We start from the raw sequence: 17,898 nt of genomic DNA, 5'->3' as shown, positions 1-17,898 counted from the left end.
ACTACAACACAAAGAAAGAAGTTGTGTCCATGTCTTCATGTTGTAACATCATGGATGGCTGGCAAATAAAAACCGATCCATCGAGACCCATCGGCGCCATTACGTGCCGCTCTACCGTGATACCCGCGCGTCTGAGACGATGTAGTTATGATAAGAATAGTTTAGTGCGGTACAGTGATTGTGATGACTAAGCTATTGGCTGACATTACAGGACGTACTACGCAGTAGTACAGACTAGCTTAAATCTAATTTCCATAGCTACGGAACCAGTACCGAAGGCAAGATGTCAATATAGAATGCTATGCGAGGCTTAGAAATGCTCCAAGTCAATGCATAATAAATAAGTATAGAGCCGGGTTACGGAATATCACCATTTTAGTGCTCTGGAAGTCAAAGAACAGCAATTCTGTCATGAAGACCCAGGCAGTGATGTGAACTGTGAACCGATATACTGGTACTGTCTATCCCAAAATAGCTAGTGCAACCTCAATTTGACGTATCCTCGATCACTGAGTGGGCAATGCCATACCATCGATACACGTAATGAAATATGGTGTAGAAACCAAGCACTGGACTCTTGACTTCATTCCCAACTTTGCACAACACACCAGCACGCTTAGATTCTGATCCCGTTTACAACCCTCCGCTCTTGATACCTGTCTATATCTTTTTGAATTACAAATAGCCCCCCTCAGCCGCCTCCTTACTATCAAGATCTGGATTGTCTCGGTATTCACCGGTAACTGTCCCCCAAATACTGCCTTCCACTCCGAGTCACTTCTGCATCCGGTGCCGTGTCCATCCCTCGAGAAACATTGTTAGACTTTCACGTGTTACTGACATTGTACAGACATCATATAGAACGATTCTTGGAAGTTACATACTCCTATTGCGACGATCTGGACCCTACACTCCTCCTTTGTCGATGAGCGGCTCGCCGACTTCTCATCAGAAGAATACCACCGTTGAGGATTTTCTTGATGTACCCACGGCCGGGAACAGTAAAACACGCTTGGAAACATAGTGGGAATTAGCCAGTACAATGCCGCCCTCGCAAGCATCCGCAGGAGCGGTGCCAGCGAAGGCAAAGACTGCAGTGAAGGGAAACCCGGATCCGATCGATGCATCGAAACAAATAGCCGCCAAAATTGCCCAGCTGGAGTTGGAAACCGCAGGGGAAAAGGATCAAGATGCCGAGATAGGTGCGTGATATGTTTATTCGTTTTCATTTCCGTTTCCCTTGTTTTGCGACTTGCCGGCAGCCGTCGCAAAGCGAGCCACAATCTCTTTCTTCACTCGCACTGCTGCAACTACAACTGTACTCTGGCTTGGCTTTTGGTTCCATCTCGAGAGTTGTATATTACCATGTCGCGATCAATTCCGGGCGACTTTGACGGCGCCACCTATGCCGCGATTTCAGGGTATAACCATGAGGTTGTCCAGGAAAATATTGACTGGATTGAAATAGACCGGGAAGTCCGCAAGGCAAACCGAGAGCTCTCTCACCTCCTCGCCAATATCGAGACCTCCTCTTCGCGACTCGATACGGTACGAGACAAATATGTGCAACTCCTCGGCGACATGAAGCGACTCGAGCGCGAGCACCAGAAGTCCAAGAAGCGGGCGGACCTGCTGCAGAAAGAGCGAGATACTGCTAGGAGTGATCTGACCAAGGCAAACACCCTCAAGGACAAGTTTGCGAAGATGTCGCGGGAGAATGTGACGGAGAACAAGCGCCTCAAGGTACGCTTCCCAGGACTCGCGGCCGATTTGCCGAAGTTCGTCGTCTAACTTGGTGTTAGTTGATGGTGGATAGACTTCAAGGCATCGAAGCAAACCATCGCACCGAACTCCATCAGCGACTCGACCGAATGATCTCCGAAGTGGATGAAGTATGCAAGAAGGACGAGCATGGCGGCCAAGATGCCGAAGTCACTACTGAGGATCCAGAGTAGGACAAACATTCCCAATTGGAGACCACGGCTAATACTTTTTTTCAAAACAGCTTCCGACAGAAGTTCAAGTCATTCGTTGAGCAATATGAACTCCGTGAACTGCAGTTCATCTCCCTGCTACGTACCAAGGAGTTGGAGCTGCAGTATCAGATGGCACGACTGGAGCAGCAACGGAAGGCTCAAGAGGTGGAATCCAGCAAGTCTCACCAGCTTACGCGTCAGGTATCAACGTTCTCGCAAACCGAGACGGAGCTCCGAAGCCAGCTGAATATTTACGTCGAGAAGTTCAAACAGGTATGTATAATTCGACTCGGACGACACCTGTGCTAACAGCTAAGTAGGTGGAAGACACGCTCAACAGCTCGAACGATCTTTTCTTAACGTTCCGGAAGGAAATGGAAGATATGTCGAAAAAGACTAAACGGCTGGAGAAGGAAAACCATGCTTTGACGCGCAAGCAAGAAGCGACGAACCGCAACATCCTCGAGATGGCGGAAGAGCGAACTCGGCTGCAACAAGAGCTCGACTTGTTTCGCAAGAAGAACGACAACTTAGAGAAGCTCTGCAGGGGTATGCAGGCCCAGGGACGTGGGCAGATCCCCGTGCACGACACCACCGAGGAAGAGGACGACGACGACGAAGATGAGGACGACGACGATGAGGATGAGGACGAGGATGGGACGGAGAGCGAGTACGACTACGAGGAGGACGACGCGCTGAGCGAAGGTGAGTACGACGACGACACCGAGGAAGAACCCGCGATTCCAGCCAAGCCTGTCCTGCCGACTCCGTCGACAGGAACGACCCCAGGTGGTCCCAATGGTAGGATGAAGACCAATGGAGTCAAGCATTAAGAACGCTGGTCTTCGAGCATGTCTTAGCATAGCATATGGAATTACACATCATTGTACTGTTCATCCATGATTTATCACCTCTACTGACAAGCTCCGCATCGGGTTCCTGGAAGCCTATGGCGCTTTTTAATCCCACCGTACAGGTCATGCCATACAGGATCACAGAAGGTAGGTAGGATGCGCAGATATTTGCAGGATGGACTCTCATTGAACATACTGAAATCCATGCGGCACAATGAGGGCGAAATGCAAATCGCAAACCGTAACGCAGAGCCTTTGCTAACATTGTCTCACCAATATGGTGCCAATCGATACACCAATTACTGAAGATGTGGAATTTGCATTTTCCATGCCCAAATGCTATTGGCCGATATATCAAAAATCAAAATGCACCAGATGATAATCACCTATTTAATTCGACCTCCTAGGTTGGAAGCACATGCTTCAACCCCTCAGCGGCACCGTGATGGCCGGACGACCGACGGCTTGTGGTCAAGCCTCCAGATTCAAGACCTTGTGGTAGTGCGGTAGGGAATATGTGGGGTAATATGGTTACCCGTTTCCGTTGCTGGGGGACGAACACCCGAAAGCCAGCGATCACGAGGCTCCCGCCCACCATTCATCACCATCCGAAGACCTCGGCCATTTCCCACAACCGCCCATGCCGATCTGGTGAACTAAATAGAACGACAAGTCTTCGGACTTGCCATGCTTCAATCAAAACGCAATCCCAAAAGTATCACAATATCTCGTTTTCATCCCATCGTCCGAACCTGACCAGATCATCCCTGCGAAACGGAATACAACCGCGGATTCGCCGATAGCAACCGATCTACGTGAAGTCAAATCACCATGGCCCCTACACTCCAAACTCCGCTATGCAAGCTCCTGGGCATCAAATACCCCATCATCCTGGCCGGTATGGCTAGGACCTCCGGCGGTCCCCTCGCTGCCGCCGTATCCAACGCCGGCGGCCTGGGCGTCATCGGCGGCTTGGGCTACACTCCGGACCAACTGCAGGAGATCATCGACGAGCTCAAGGCGAACCTGACCGACAAGTCGTTACCGTTTGGTGTCGACCTGGCCCTCCCGCAGGTGGGCGGCAGCGCGCGCAAGACGAACCACGACTACACCCACGGCCAGCTCGATGACCTTATCGAGGTCACGATCAAGAACGGCGCCAAGCTGTTCGTCAGCGCTGTCGGCGTCCCCCCGAAGCGCGTCATCGATCGGCTCCACGAGGCCGGAATCCTAGTCATGAACATGGTCGGCCACCCCAAGCACGCCGTCAAGGCGCTGGATGCCGGTGTCGACGTCGTCTGTGCGCAGGGCGGCGAGGGCGGCGGACATACTGGCGACATCGCGAACAGCATCCTCATCCCCGCGGTCGTTGACATCGCGAAGACGTACACGAGCCCGCTGACCGGCAAGCCCGCTACGGTGGTTGCCGCGGGAGGGATCCGCGATGGACGGAGTCTGGCGAGCAGCTTGATGCAGGGCGCCGAGGGGGTGTGGGTGGGAACGAGGTTCGTGGCCAGCAAGGAGGCCGGCTGCTCGCAGATGCACAAGGAGAACGTGGTGTCGGCCGATTTCGTCGACACCATCCGGACGCTGGTCATCAGCGGGCGACCGCTGCGGGTGCGAGCGAACGACTATATCAAGGAGTGGGAGGCCCAGCCGGAGGAGATCAAGCGGCTGTGCGATTCAGGAGTGACGCCGCTCGAGCATGATATGGAGAAAGGCAAAGAGGTCGATCCGCCGTTCCTAATGGGACAAGTCGCCGGTATCATCGGAGACATCAAGCCCGCGGGACAGATTGTCGACGAGATGGTCCGGGAGGCGGTCGACCAGATCAATCTCGCCCAATCGTTCTTGGGTAACAGCAGCAGGCTATAGGCTGTAGTAATGTAAATTGAAGTTCTTTAGCGTTGAGTTGTCGACAAACTCTTCAGACAAGCATGACATACTCTCCTGACTCCTGTGATCAACCGTTCAGCCAGAGTTAGTGTGTGATATGATATGTTTGATGACCATCAATGGGATAATTGCCCATTCCAGCAGCTCTTTTCCTGTGGTGTGGGAATACACGCGATATGCCATATGTCTCGGACCTCGTCGACGCTTGAACTGCTGGAGCTTCCAGAGTCCAGACCCATCCCATGACTGCTCTCGGCATTTCGGGAAAGTTTTGCACGAACCAAGCCACATCAACTGTGAATTCGGCACTTCGCGAGGCAGATGCACAGCCTCAATTTTGGTGCCGCCACTGGTCTCTGATGGGTGACAGACTGACAGTGCACACTGCGGAGGGCGTTGAGGCTGTGCTCTCTCCCGTGGCTTCTCGTGAAGACGGTGAGCGACCAAGACGTGGATTGCAGTTATTCAAGCCACCAGCCGTACGAAATGGTAAAGTGACTATCTTCCGGTACTAAACAGGCCTTCCGGACGTTGGCTAGCGACATGAATGGAGGAGATTCGGAGCAAGAGAGTAAAGTGATCTTTATTAGTGAACTTTACAGAATACTTTAAGTTTGAAGACTGGTACAGGGTTGTTTCCAATTGACCGGTCAGGGCGACATGATTGGCTGGCCTTCAATATCGCATTTACGGCTTCACCGACCTCCAACCTCATCCCTTGATTCCCTTCACTCTTTGAGAACACCACCATATCCACCACTTCACGACGCTTCCCCCGTGGACCAAGCCAGGACTAATTGGTAACCATGAAGCAATGCCTCGACTCCAGTCACACTTCCTGCTGCAATTCTCGGCTGTGGAACTCATCTACTAGTCCGTCCATTCGGGACCCACCAGCCTTCTGGGCATTCTCGCTATGCCCGCTAGGACGCACCTTAAAAAACTGACCGGACGAGGGCGTGCATATGCGTTGTACCAAGATCGGCCAGAATATGAGTTTCAGCTGCAGATTAAGAAAAGAGATGGTTTCCAAACTACCGACCATATTACAAGCCCTATGATCTCCACCCCCTGCAGCCGGTCGAAGCTTACTCCGTGATTACTATCTTGTGTTCTCTCTCCAACACCGAGGACGTCGATGACGCCCAAGTGGCTGATCCTGCATCAGATACAGCCTTCAGCCTTCAGCCCCAGGGGTGGGGAGGATCCTCGAAGCTCCGAACTGGTCTTCCCGATTCTCCATCGTGCTCACTCCTCTCCTGGATCCTGCATCAGGTTCCTCCCGCCAGTGACGCCAATATCAGGCAGCAAATCACTCAGTATCCAATTAGCTGGCGACCCTTGCTTTATCCTACGATGTTCCAAATCTTGGACACCCATTTTCCGCGCGCCCATTGGACGCCGCTGCGCGACGGTTTCCCGTCCGCTCGGATTGGCCCTTGTCCAGCCGTTCGAATTTCAGCCTTTGAACGCGTAACGGTTGACTGTTCGGTGTTCATGTGCTATGGCTGGGCCCGAAGCTCTCTGTTCTCGGGTTTACCACGTTTGACTCTATCCATGCCTTCCCTTGAACCTAAATGTATGCCCAGGATACGACTTCGTTGCTTGCGTCCGTTCTGTACCGTGGAACATGGCGAAAGATATGCTCCTCTCCAACGAAGCATGCAAACGGAAGGCCCGATAATCAAAAAGTTTATGCTAGTTTCCGACCGTCCTCTCCGACCTGCCCATCGCCCTGGGACAGGTACAGGATGCAGCTACGTAGGGGAATCTGCAGCCTAGCCTGTCATCCTACCATCATTCCACTTGCAGTGACTGACGGGACCCAAGGTTAGCGAAGAACCATGCGACAACCAATGAGGTCCGTTAAAGTGTTGGTTTTGTAGACCGGGAATGTTTAATCGTCGCGATTGCCGATGTGAGTGGTCGATCCGGGAATCCCAGCCGTAAGGCGTCTGCAACGGTTCTCTCGACGGCATATTTTTTCTAACTCCTCCTCTCCAGAACCCAACCCTCAGGTTTCTAGTTCTTCGTCGAAGAGGACGTATCAAATGATCTTTCCCGTGGCCAAATCGATCTTTAATTCCATATTTCGTCCGGCACATAGGCTGACACTGCTGCCTTCTCCTCCATGGGCCACATCCGTTCTGCACTCAGCTCAGCGTTCAGACCAGTCATTCATTTCAAACATTTTAGTCACTCTGCTGCGCAGGCGCAGGCAGAAGGAGAAGCAGTCAGTGAAATATGCTTCTAAAAGACTCATCGTATGCGACTTTTCCTGTTCCCTGAAAATCCAGGTTCTTTCAATGCATGAACTTCGCTTCGTCTCATCTTATCTCATATATGCGACTCCGACAAGCTCACTAATAGATTTCAGTGGATCTTCATGTCTTCAGATCAACCCCAAAAAGAAGAGAGATCGGCGGGAATGGCAGTGTCAGAAGCATCAAGCACAGACTCTTCGCAGAAGGTCAACGATGCCGCCGAAAGAAGGAGGGAGCAGAACAAGATGGCCCAGAGGAGATTCCGTACGTTCATGCCCTCTCAAGCATGCAATACAAGAAACACTTCCTGATGTCGGACAGGTCAACGGGCAAAAGAAGCGAGAGACGAAATGGAGCGTGATAAACAGAATCAGGAGCGCGCCGGCGCCTCCTACAGCGCGCCTGAGTCCTCGGAACTCGACCAACCCAGTAACCTCGAAGGCCTGCCGTGGGGTGGTATCTCCATGCAACACGTCATCCAGACGGGCGTGGAACGGGAAAAGTTGTCGCAAGCCGGATCGCAAGACACGGCCGCGCCGATGGCCGGGACGCCGCAGGCGGGCAGCAGCTCTCAGTAAGCCACCCACCGAGCGCCCAGTGAGTCTTGAAGATTGCGAACCGGACGGAGAAGGTTGAACTGACATGGCATGTCCGAAGGATGAACCGGATGGGGCTCCAGCTCAGCGAGAGATTCGCATGGGGACGAGGGCTTCCTGCATGGCGATATGCTCCGTACACCCATCGACGACCGCCCCATCTTCCGCGGCCCCCGGCATCGAAGAGAGTCCCATGAATGACAAATTCCGGTGCGGTGCGTTCCTTTTCCGATTGGGGTTCTAGCAGTGCGGGTCTTTGTGAACGATGAACACATGCTTCGGCAAGGTTGTAGTCTTTATTTCCCGCTGGAGAGCCACGGGCGTGGATGGTGGGATGCATAAATGCATAGGCGAACCCCATCCGGCATTCATTTCGGATCGGGTGACGTCTCTTCCACTTTTCGATGCCACATCCTTGCGGAGACGTGCTCGGGGCGTGGTAGCTGCAGAAAGGATATTAGGCGTTGCCGTCGAACGTGTGCGGTCCCGGTTGCCATGTTCCGTATACGGGGACATTTCAGTGAATCAGTGGGAAAGGTCGGCGTTTTTGCCAGGGATTTGGGTGGATTTTGCGTTCCTCTTAATTAGTCCATCTCCTTCGGTTCGTCCACCTGTATTTCATTGCTCCCTCGCCCAGGGGAACGGCAACGGGAGCCAACGGTGGATCTCATGGCACCGCTGTGCCCCTCAAGCCGGCCTTGGGAGGCGTAACCAACTTCGTCCCCTGTTTTTTGTCTTATTTTCTCTCTCTCGATTGGAGACGCGGGTAGGGATGTTCGCTATGATAGGCAGCCATTAGATCATGGACATTTGCATTGGAGGTGGGCGATAGGAAGGGGAGTTGTCGAAAAAGTTTGGGAAGCATGACTAGGCGCTTAGGAGAGGCACGGTTTTGGTGAAGGCAAACCCCCCGGCGGTTACATGGGCTTTGGGAGGACTCCTGTCTGGTATGCAAATGATGGAATGATTCCAAGAGTCATCTCAGCTCATATTTTTTTTTCAAATACTCTTCAAAATTATGTACTGTATATTGACGTGTGCTCGAATTCGGACTTTATTGGATGGTGGTGATGGTCCAGTGTGGGACGTTGTTTAAGTAGGACTGGACGTGGATGTCTGTCTGGCGTCTGCATGAGCCCTACAAGACTAACGGGCTAGTGCATAAGGTATTGATTTGCTTATTTCCTGCATCATGGCAGTAGTTCATTCTGGAGAAGGATCAAAAAGCATTATTTGATTTTGGAATTCAATGGTCAACATAGATTGGCGGCATGACGCATATGAAGTCAGTCTCGTGAATTTCGGTCGAAGGAGATGATTCAAGATTGGTTCGTTGCGGTTAGGGGGCGTTGGTGGCGTCGTTGGCGTCGTTGCCCCCCCAAATGTGGCTTGTATCGTCTGTGCTCGCCGACTGCCGGGAGGGGGCCCTTGTACCTCTATGCAACAGTTTCTGTGTCTCGTTCTCGAACATCTCTCTTCATCTTCAATAATCTCCACACATCGCACCTCTTAATTATTTAACTAAACCTAAAACTCCGGCTCCCAATGATTCGCAACTGTTCCGTTGGTTTTTCTTCCCGCTATCTCGCCTGCGACCAATGGAACGCCCCAAAATAAAGAATCCAACACCCCTCCCCGCTCTCCCTACGCTTGGTGCGGCAATGGTGGTGCGGGTGCCTCAAGCGTTCCGATCCGGGCCTTTGCCCCGTGGCTCATCGCTAGTTGCTACGCCGCGTCGGACAGAATGGAGGTGAGCCTTGACCGAGTAGCATGACACCACGGAGCCAACCCACGCTTTTCCGCTAGAGAATCGTTCTCGCCGTCGCTCATCGTCGTGCCGTTCGCTCGGACAAGTTCGCTTTGCCCTCCCGGAGCTGCAGGTCGTGCTCGATATGCGGTGGGCGTTGGAGCCGTTGACTGCCGCATTGGGACGAGACAATCCCCTCGACCCTGGGTTGGGGAGTGACCACTGACATGTGGAGAGGGTTGGCACACTATCAGACGTCACAGTCACGCCTTGTCGGCTTACCTCCACCTTGCTGGTGCTGCGTGGGCACCCGTTGAAATTGATCCCGTCAATGCGAGCATGATCAATTAACATTCGACCCAGCAGTATGGATACGGATGTGAATGCGTCTTCTTCATGTGGATTTGAATTTCGCCAGTCGCACAGCATCATGCGGCCCAATAAGTCATTGCCCCAAGTCAAGAGGCGTGCTCACCGTCTGTCGTTCGTATACGGCGAAGTATCTAAGGTAGGCAGACATAAAAGCCTTCGGAGGGTTTGTTCGGTCCTGATCTTATCGTCTTGTTGAAGTCAGTTGCTTTCTCCATTCGCCTCATGAATTCCCCTATCTCCCCCACAGCAGATTTTCAAAATCTCAATCTGGAGCAGGAAGAGGAGGAAGATATGGAGGGTGTGTTCCATCATACTCGGAGCAGTCTGTCGTTTGTTCGTGAGGAGGACAACTTGAGAGGAGATGGTTATCGTTTCACGTACAAGTTCCCGGCGATGAAAGACCGAATGGATGCTCGGATGGAAGCCGTGGTTGAGCATAAGAAGGAACTGTACCTGACACAGCAACCCAACGACGAAGACCTGTCCCTGTACTCGTACGAATTCAGTGGTCGGACCACCATCAAGGCGTATGATGATCGACGTCTCACCTGTAGCTGCACCGACCCCGAGCGAGCCCCTGGTGGGCCGCAGGAAGGGGATATCGCCTGCCAGGTATGACCGGGTCCGTGTGCTGTACCTGCTCATTCTGACACGTATCGCCAGCACATCTTTTGGTTCGTCGATCAACTTGCAATTGCGTGGTGCCGCAAGAAAGGCATTAAGGCGCCAACAATCGAAATCAATCCTCGTTGCACCCGGATCAAAATCACCCGTGGAGCTCGCGCGCGGACCGTTGAGATCTCCCCCTACGAGATGATTCGCGACGAAATCGGAATCGAAGACCTCCCGAAGTCCATCCAAGAATGCACCGGCTTCACCATGCGTCGCGCGCAGGCCAACGACCGGCTCTCCGTCTTCGACCTCTTCGGCACCCTGGGCGACAAATACCTACGATCCATGGAAAGCCAGACGCGGCTCACGACTTCCCGCTTCTTCGACAGAATGATCGAGCAGGCGGCGCGCGACCCGCCCTTCTTCCACGACCTCCTCGAGATGTTCCCCGTGGCCGATTGTGCCGCGGTGGCGTTCGAGTTAGCGCACGCCCGCGTCGCGCAGGCCTTCGACGCGCTGGAGCGGTACATCACGTACGGTCCGCGCGGGCCGATCCCGGTGCACAGCGTGCGCACGTGCGCGGAGGACCTCGATCAGATCGTCGAGTTCATCGGGCGGTGGCTGGAGAAGCTCGCGGACGCCCACCAGGACATGTTCATGGACGATGAGTCGGACTCGGACGACAGCGAGCGGATCCAGCACAGTGAGCCGACGGCGGCGGCGTATCGCGGGATCGGGACGCTGCTCGAGATCCTGGACAAGGTCATGGCGTGGGCGCGGCCGGCGTATGAGCGATTGGGGTGGTATCGAGCCGGGGCGGCGATCGATGCGCCGACAGTGAGCAACTTGTACGAGACGTTGGTTCGGCATGGCGGGCGGGATGAGGAGGAGTTGTTCGTGCTGCAGGCGCTGGATATCGTCCCGGACGAACTGCTGGCGCCGTTTCATCGCCAGCTTAGAGCGCTGCAGGAGCGGGCGTCGCGGCTGCTGGCCCCGGAACCATTCGTGCAGAAGCTAGGGGTCATGGCTCGGAGAGCGGAGGAGCAGTAACGTTCTATAATTGGGAGTTGGCGGGATCTTCGGCTTAATTGGGGATGCCTTGCCCCGTACATTGTGCTTAGTTCTCTTTCTCGTGCAATTTACTTTCTCGTGCGAATTGGGACAGGGCTATATTTGGTCTAATCGCGGTGGTCTTCTGAATAGTCCGGAGTCAATGGAGTTATTTGGGATTGGCTTTTCTCCTATCTGCAGCAATTTCCACAGTACAACGTAGTCCGCAATCCACATAGATCACATGCGTGAAACGATAATAGCCGACTATCTTCGAGAGATCCTGGATGAAGAAGCGACTTCCATGGCGAGGGAAGACTTGGTGATCCTCACGACGAGATGAAGAAAACCATCAACCGAATGGAGGACCCGTTTGGTCAGTCGGATCAGTCGTCCTACCGTGACACCCTAGAAATGGAAGTCGCGGGATAACGGACCCTCCTTCCTGCACGTTCTTTGTCCCACCCACCGAAGTCATGGGTTCTCTCCGCCAATCTACGATATCAAGATGCTGCGTCATGGTTCTACGGCATGTCCCGAACCTCAAGATACGGCCCTCACGGCACCATGGACCATTCTCAGGCGATCTATATCTGCGGTGAATTGGTAGCAAATAACGGTTGCCTGCAGAGAACCACGCTCTAGAATGAGATCAATAGATCCGACCCTAACCCATCGGAGGTTGATAGGCTATGGTGATCGCCACGACCACGTATGCCGTCGTACGCGATATGCGGGGGAGCTGGGAGCTGGGAGCTCGACCACCGGATCCTCGACCTTTTCTCAGCACTGATCGCAGGCGGGATGGAAACGCAAAGCAACCAACTGAATGGGACGGAGGCCGATAGGGCGGGAGGGTCAAAGTGCGGGGAAGCGATGATGCGTGTTGCGTTGTCCACGTCTGGTTCTTTGATGCGCTACACAAAGAAGACACAGGCGAACGATTGTACGTCGGGTCGGGGAGATCGGGGGTTGAGGGGTGGATATGGGGACAAAGAGAGCACATTAACACATAGATAGGTGAAGGGGATGTTGGGCCAATAAGAGGGGAATATATTGCTTTGATATTGGCAAGGGTTCGAGATTCGAATGATGTCCTGGGGGTACGCGGTGGATTGAATTGATGATTGATGATGATTGCTGCATGTCGATAGGGATTCGATAGAGCTCTAGAGCATGGCGAATGTAAGTATGAGAAGGGAAATGCGGGAAGCTGGCAAGTTAATGCAAGTATCTACCCAGTATCATGTACTCTTGGACGGGGATTGATAGCCGTGCAGAGAGAATGCTGGAGGTAGGGCGGCATTCGTGGAGGAGTGATGATCGCCGACCGTTTCAATTCCTTACGAGAGTCATATCGCTTTCTCATCAGGGATTGGTTGTCTGGGATATGAACTGGGGTAACCTAGATACCGTCGACGTGAAGAAATCCATGGGAATTAACTAGGAGAGGCGGCAGATGCAAAGCGGACTCTGGCTACTCTGTCTGGTGCCGCCATGTTCAATATGTGATGCCCAATACCGTTTGTGATGGTCTATGAATAATGAATAATGAATAATGAATGATGATCAATGTTCTATTTGTCGTGCGGCTTCCAGGCATCAGCACCTCGGGACGCCTTGCCTCTCATGCCTCTCATCATCTCATGCCATGCGGTCATCCAAATATGTCCTCCCATCGCCGTTCTCCCCCAGACTGAACCCTGGGCCTGGGCCAGCCAAGACCACCTAAGCTTCGGCACCCGGCCACCGTCTCCCCTCCAACTCTGGCTGGCCACCTCCCATTCGTTCGATTGCTCCTTCCCCCCTCCCGTCCGCCGTCATCCATGCGCTCCTTCCTCCTCGCCAGCTCCCGTGTCCTGTTCTACTCCACACGGATCAACGATCCCCAGAAATCCCCCATATTCCAGATATTACACGTGCAACTCCTCATAAACGTCGCTCATCCACCTGAATTCTTATTCTTATATTCTTGCAATTTGCTTCCGTTTCGTCTTCTACCGTCCCACTCTCCTATTGTCCGTTGATGAAAGATCCGGTGCATGGGCGGGAGGTCTTTGGGGCTGCCACGCGACTTTGAATCGAAATCCATTTCCGTATTAATCTGCCTTCGATACGTCATTCCACCACGTCTCTCCCCAAGCACCCGTCCATCTCCTTCAGCTCGCAATTCCATCCCTTCGACTCTTCCCAATCTCCATCAAGCCCTAACCATCGTTTCTGTTGGTGATTATTGCCACTCCATCCAACCCTGGTTCTTTGTCTCTTATTTTTCCGACCCCGCGTCATTTCCTGGAACGAACCACCCACCTCCGTTTGCTATCCCCGAATCTCCCCAGAATCATGTCCGACAAGCACACTCCCCCGTCCGAGCCACCCATCGGCCGTCGACGCTCTAGCATCGCTGGTCAATGGGCCGAATTGATCAATCGCAACCCCTCCAGCTCCACCACCGGGACCTCCGCATATCCAGGCCCCATCTCCGCCGCCGCCCAGGCCCAGCAACGCCGTCGCCTGTCCCTTACCACCGTCGGCCTCTCCGGCTCTCCCACCGGGTCCTCCCCGTTCTCGAACATGCGCTCCCGCGGCGAGAGCCTGTCCAGCGCCAACAGCAGCACCGTGGACGAGAGCCCGTTCGAGGACGCCGACGCTACCGCCGCGTCCGCCAGCGTGCCGAGCACCCCGTTCGGGCGGCGGATGAGCTTCGGGGCGCGGGCGATGCGCGAGACGCGGGGATCTGCGGGTGCAGTCAATGGTAGAGATTCCATCTCCAATAACGCCACCGTCAGCAGCAGCAAGCACACCGAGAGCAGTATCAGCAGCACCAGCAGCACCGGCGCCAGCAAGACCGTGTCTCCCCCGGCTGCCAAAGGTCGAGGTTCGTCTTCTGCCTCTGGCCGCCGAGGTTCCCTTCCCGCGTCTATCCCCCCTTTCTCCTTCTACACGCCTCACTCGTCGTCCCCCGTGTCGTCGACTCCCCACTCCCCCTATCTCCTTCGTCACTCCATTCTGCTAATCAACTCATGCTAACGGGCTCGTGCGCCGCGCAGGTGAGGGCTTCAACTTCGCCGACAATCTCCGCACACGAGCCGAGCGATCCTCTATCTCCACCGCGTCCGGCCCCGCTGCGCCGTCTACCGTCCCTCCTCATCAACGGGCCAAGAGCGTGGCCGTCATGGAACCTCCGAAAGAGGTGGCCAAGCCCCGGACGCTCGATTCTACGCAAGAGCGGATCCTGAAGGGGGACTTTTACATGGACTGAGTCGGTCAAGCCTGATCATGGCGAACGGAACCCCCAGCTGTTGTTCCACGGCCATGGGCTCTTACTTGCTCTTCCGCAGTAGTGTATTTATATTTGACGAAGTTTCAAGGGTCACCGCGAAGGGCCGGGTCTTCACGCCATAAGAGACATGACTGTATGTCAACTGTCGCGGTGTTCAAGGCGTTCCACTGGCTCGATTTTCCCGGTTCAGGAGGGAACACGGTCAAATCAGGGACATGTCCGAAAATTGGACTTGCGTGTCATCCGCATCACGGATCGGATGGGGTTGCGAAAGATGGATTGTATGACGAGTGGGACGAGGATGTTTGCACACGAAGAGCACTCCCCGGTCGGGTTGAGTGCTCCACGACCCTTTCATTTCGAGTGTGTTTGATTATGAAGAACGCTTTTCTACTGAATATGGGCGGCGGAGGATGCAGAATGTACGAGATCGTCGGTACGGGATCCGAAAGCTGGTCCATTACGTGACAGTGATAAGGACAGCAGCGCAACGTTTATGCCATGGATGAAATAGCACTAGTTACTCCGTGTATCCATTATGAGGGGTCAATGATACGCGATCAGAAATCCACACTATTCAATGGCCCTTCAGAACGCTCGACATGCTGTCGTGGTTCTCGTGATCGTCGCACCGTGAAGCGTTGGTGTCACCGCGCTCAAGGCACTGCCGCCCCAGGCGAACCATATATCTCCACGCTCCCGCCACAATCTGCCACTGCGGGCGAAACCCCACTCCCGCCTCAACGGTCCTCAAAATTGCCTGTCCGCTCCTCCAATCCCCTTCCCTGAAGTCCTCGACATCGCCGCCTCGCTAGCTCCGCACGAACCGCCTCGCCACCGGCTACGACCGTCGCACACGGGAGGCGAGACCGTTCTCAACGGTTCGACGCACTCGAAGACGGGGAAAAAGCAAGATGAGAGCGAAAGGAGGAGCAAAAACGTCTGGATAATAGCTGAAATTACCGTCCGCCCAACTGTCATACCCCGACATGCAGTACCTGTATCCCCTATTCGAAAACCGGTGGCCTTGCGCTCCTGCCTCTAACCAACCGCACGCACGCATCGGTAATTACATGAAAAAGCTCGCTCGTACCGCCGCCTATTCGTCGGATCCCGCCTCCTCGTCATACCAACCCGCTTCCGCTTCATTAATGCTTCATCCCCCAAATTCAGTCTACTCCTTCAATCGACCAGCCACGGCGTCATTCATCCCCTCGCTCATCCCCCTCTCTCATCCTCCTCGCTCATCCTCCTCGCTCAACCCCTTCCTCAAAACCTATCCCTCCCATCCTGCCGATTGAAGATATCCTCCAAATACGCACTCGGCACCCGCTGGTTGGGATCCCTCGGCGCCCCCAAGTTCAACGTACTCGTACTCGGCTGACTATACAGCGGCCCTCCTCCCTGCCCGACCCCCGCCCCTCCTACTCCTCCACCGTTCACTGTCCCAACGATGCTGCTCCGATCATACACGCTCCCTCGATCGTACCCGCGCGACGGCGGCAGCTGTGGGCTCCCCGGCTCGTCGGTCCCGAGGCTGCGCGCACGCTGATAGCCCTGCGCGGACGGGCCCATGTTCAGCAGCGAGCCGCCCATAGGGGCGCCGGGGACGGCGCCGAGAGTAGTGCTGTTGGCGCCGCCGGCGGGGAGACCGGTGCCGGTGGGGTAGTACCCCGCGGGGAGGTAGGCGGAAGGGGTGCGGGTGGCGGAGGGGGAGATACCGGGGACGGGGGAGGTGGAGGTGTGGATTCCGGCGCCGGCGGTAGGGGAGAAGAAGAGGGAGGTGGAGGGGCCGGGGGCGGGGCCGGTGGATTTGCGCTTGGGATTGTCTTTCATGAGGCTGGTGCCCTTGCCGGCGTTGGAGAGCTTCTCGAGGGAGAGGGAGGAGCTCATGTTGTTGGCGGTGCCGTGGGGGTAGACGCGGCCTCGGGACCCGGGGGCGTTGGGGGCGCCGCCGGGGGCGAGGAGGGCTTTACTGTCGGGGAGGGTCTGGGCCATGGCGGCGCGGCGGACAGATTGTTTGAGGGACCAGGCGATGCTGGCGCGCCAGACGAGGACGCAGAAGGCGAGGAAGCCGAGAATGGCGGCCACGACGATGAAGACGGTGCCTTCGGGGAGGTTGGACTTCTGCATGAAGGGCGCTTGGGCGGTGTTGGGAACGATCATGGTGGGGATGCCGGCGCCGGCGATGGTGGGGAGGCCGGTGAGTTTGAAGGCGGAGTTGGAGGTGGTGGAGAGCGAGGGGGCATCGGTGATGGAGGGGGCGGAGGAGGCGGACGCGGCCGAACCGGTGCTGGTCTCGTCGTCGTCCTTACTTGAGGTTTTGGCGGTGGAGGTTTCTTTGGTGGTTTCTTTGGTGGTCTCTTTGGATGTGGCTTCGGATTTCGTCTCTTCGGCTTTCGTCGAAGTTGGTAGATTTTCGATGTCGCTGAGCTGTCCCAAGTCCGGGAGATCGAGCTGAGCATAGGCGTGCTGGGCCAGCAGAGGTACGAGAGCCAACGGGGCATAGAGCCTCGAGGCTCCACGGGTTTGTATTCTCATTGTGTCGGTGGAGGGATGTGTTGTGTGATCCGTGAAGTCGGTCGATGGGAAGGATAAGTGTCAAGGAATATGAAGTTCCTCGTCCAAGGTGATTCAAGGACAAGTATCCAATAAGCTGCGCCTCAATAGAACGAGTGCGACGTCAACGATCGGAAGGAATGGGAGGAATCAGACGATTTAACGATGGAAAGCCACTCCCAGACCCAGGAAAAAGGCGAAATGTCTCCCAAAAGCCACTATGTCTCCTTCTCCTTCCTAGCCCACCCTACGACCAGTTCACGATGTTCACGATAGTCGCCGAGCGGTGATGGAGACCGATCTAGCGGCCGCGTTAATTGACGATGTCGTGACAGCGTCGGTCGGGTGATGCAAGGGGAAGCAGCGCACGTCAGCACGAGCAGACAGTATACGGACGGGAATCGGAAGGGAATGGAAGGGAATCGGGAGGATGCTTGGGCGGGTGGTCGTAGTCGACGCAGGAATAGGGACGTGTGAGACTCGAGGTGCAGTGAGCGGTGGTTCAGGGCCAGGGGGGAAGCCAAAGTTGGAAACGAGGGTTTAAAGGGATTGGAGAGTAGGGAGATGGAAGGTTTGGTTGAACCGAAGTTGGTTGCACTGGGTGGATTTGTTGCATTTCTCTTGCAGTGCTGCGGTTGTACGGGGCGATGCAGGACAAGGGGGTTATGCCTTATTTGCCTCAGGCATGA

General features: G+C 54.9%; 8 protein-coding genes across 8 annotated transcripts; 6 read left to right on the top strand and 2 right to left on the bottom strand.

The window, feature by feature from the left end:
* The first annotated feature begins 604 nt into the window (after window positions 1–604).
* P152DRAFT_455567 (uncharacterized protein) lies at window positions 605–2,871 on the top strand. Its single transcript, XM_033678815.1, has 6 exons — window positions 605–739; window positions 851–1,202; window positions 1,469–1,743; window positions 1,803–1,951; window positions 2,006–2,249; window positions 2,297–2,871. Exons 2-6 carry the CDS (start codon window positions 1,043–1,045, stop codon window positions 2,807–2,809), a joined length of 1,341 nt encoding a protein of 446 aa, XP_033537484.1. The 5' UTR covers window positions 605–739; window positions 851–1,042; the 3' UTR covers window positions 2,810–2,871.
* Window positions 2,872–3,286: 415 nt separating this feature from the next.
* On the top strand, window positions 3,287–4,706 carry P152DRAFT_455565 (2-nitropropane dioxygenase; the record flags this gene model as incomplete). Its single annotated transcript, XM_033678814.1, has 1 exon — window positions 3,287–4,706. The coding sequence occupies exon 1, from the start codon at window positions 3,662–3,664 to the stop codon at window positions 4,703–4,705; it is 1,044 nt and encodes a 347-aa protein (XP_033537483.1). The 5' UTR covers window positions 3,287–3,661.
* A 2,448-nt stretch (window positions 4,707–7,154) lies between these two features.
* P152DRAFT_390075 (uncharacterized protein) lies at window positions 7,155–7,568 on the top strand (the record flags this gene model as incomplete). Its single annotated transcript, XM_033676021.1, has 2 exons — window positions 7,155–7,254; window positions 7,312–7,568. The coding sequence occupies 2 exons, from the start codon at window positions 7,155–7,157 to the stop codon at window positions 7,566–7,568; spliced, it is 357 nt and encodes a 118-aa protein (XP_033537482.1).
* Window positions 7,569–7,738: 170 nt separating this feature from the next.
* Window positions 7,739–8,587, top strand: P152DRAFT_199502 (uncharacterized protein). The gene has a single exon (XM_033674324.1). The coding sequence runs from the start codon at window positions 7,852–7,854 to the stop codon at window positions 8,383–8,385; it is 534 nt and encodes a 177-aa protein (XP_033537481.1). The 5' UTR covers window positions 7,739–7,851; the 3' UTR covers window positions 8,386–8,587.
* Window positions 8,588–9,185: 598 nt separating this feature from the next.
* P152DRAFT_199479 (uncharacterized protein) lies at window positions 9,186–9,889 on the bottom strand. The gene has a single exon (XM_033674323.1). The coding sequence runs from the start codon at window positions 9,763–9,765 to the stop codon at window positions 9,265–9,267; it is 501 nt and encodes a 166-aa protein (XP_033537480.1). The 5' UTR covers window positions 9,766–9,889; the 3' UTR covers window positions 9,186–9,264.
* Window positions 9,890–9,927: 38 nt separating this feature from the next.
* Window positions 9,928–11,367, top strand: P152DRAFT_471232 (uncharacterized protein; the record flags this gene model as incomplete). The annotated part of the gene is made up of 2 exons (XM_033681038.1): window positions 9,928–10,317; window positions 10,369–11,367. 2 exons carry the CDS (start codon window positions 9,928–9,930, stop codon window positions 11,365–11,367), a joined length of 1,389 nt encoding a protein of 462 aa, XP_033537479.1.
* Window positions 11,368–13,506: 2,139 nt separating this feature from the next.
* Window positions 13,507–14,890, top strand: P152DRAFT_199422 (uncharacterized protein). The gene is made up of 2 exons (XM_033674322.1): window positions 13,507–14,122; window positions 14,418–14,890. The coding sequence occupies exons 1-2, from the start codon at window positions 13,711–13,713 to the stop codon at window positions 14,627–14,629; spliced, it is 624 nt and encodes a 207-aa protein (XP_033537478.1). The 5' UTR covers window positions 13,507–13,710; the 3' UTR covers window positions 14,630–14,890.
* A 1,029-nt stretch (window positions 14,891–15,919) lies between these two features.
* On the bottom strand, window positions 15,920–17,191 carry P152DRAFT_389913 (uncharacterized protein; the record flags this gene model as incomplete). The annotated part of the gene is made up of 2 exons (XM_033676009.1): window positions 15,920–16,030; window positions 16,103–17,191. 2 exons carry the CDS (start codon window positions 17,189–17,191, stop codon window positions 15,920–15,922), a joined length of 1,200 nt encoding a protein of 399 aa, XP_033537477.1.
* Between the last annotated feature and the right edge of the window lie 707 nt (window positions 17,192–17,898).

The sequence above is a fragment of the Eremomyces bilateralis genome, assembly GCF_010015585.1.
Source record: "Eremomyces bilateralis CBS 781.70 unplaced genomic scaffold P152scaffold_3, whole genome shotgun sequence".
NCBI classification, from domain to species: domain Eukaryota; kingdom Fungi; phylum Ascomycota; class Dothideomycetes; order Eremomycetales; family Eremomycetaceae; genus Eremomyces; species Eremomyces bilateralis.
The sequence above is the reverse complement of the archived record's forward strand: the minus strand, read 5'-3'. Positions and strand labels throughout refer to the sequence as shown.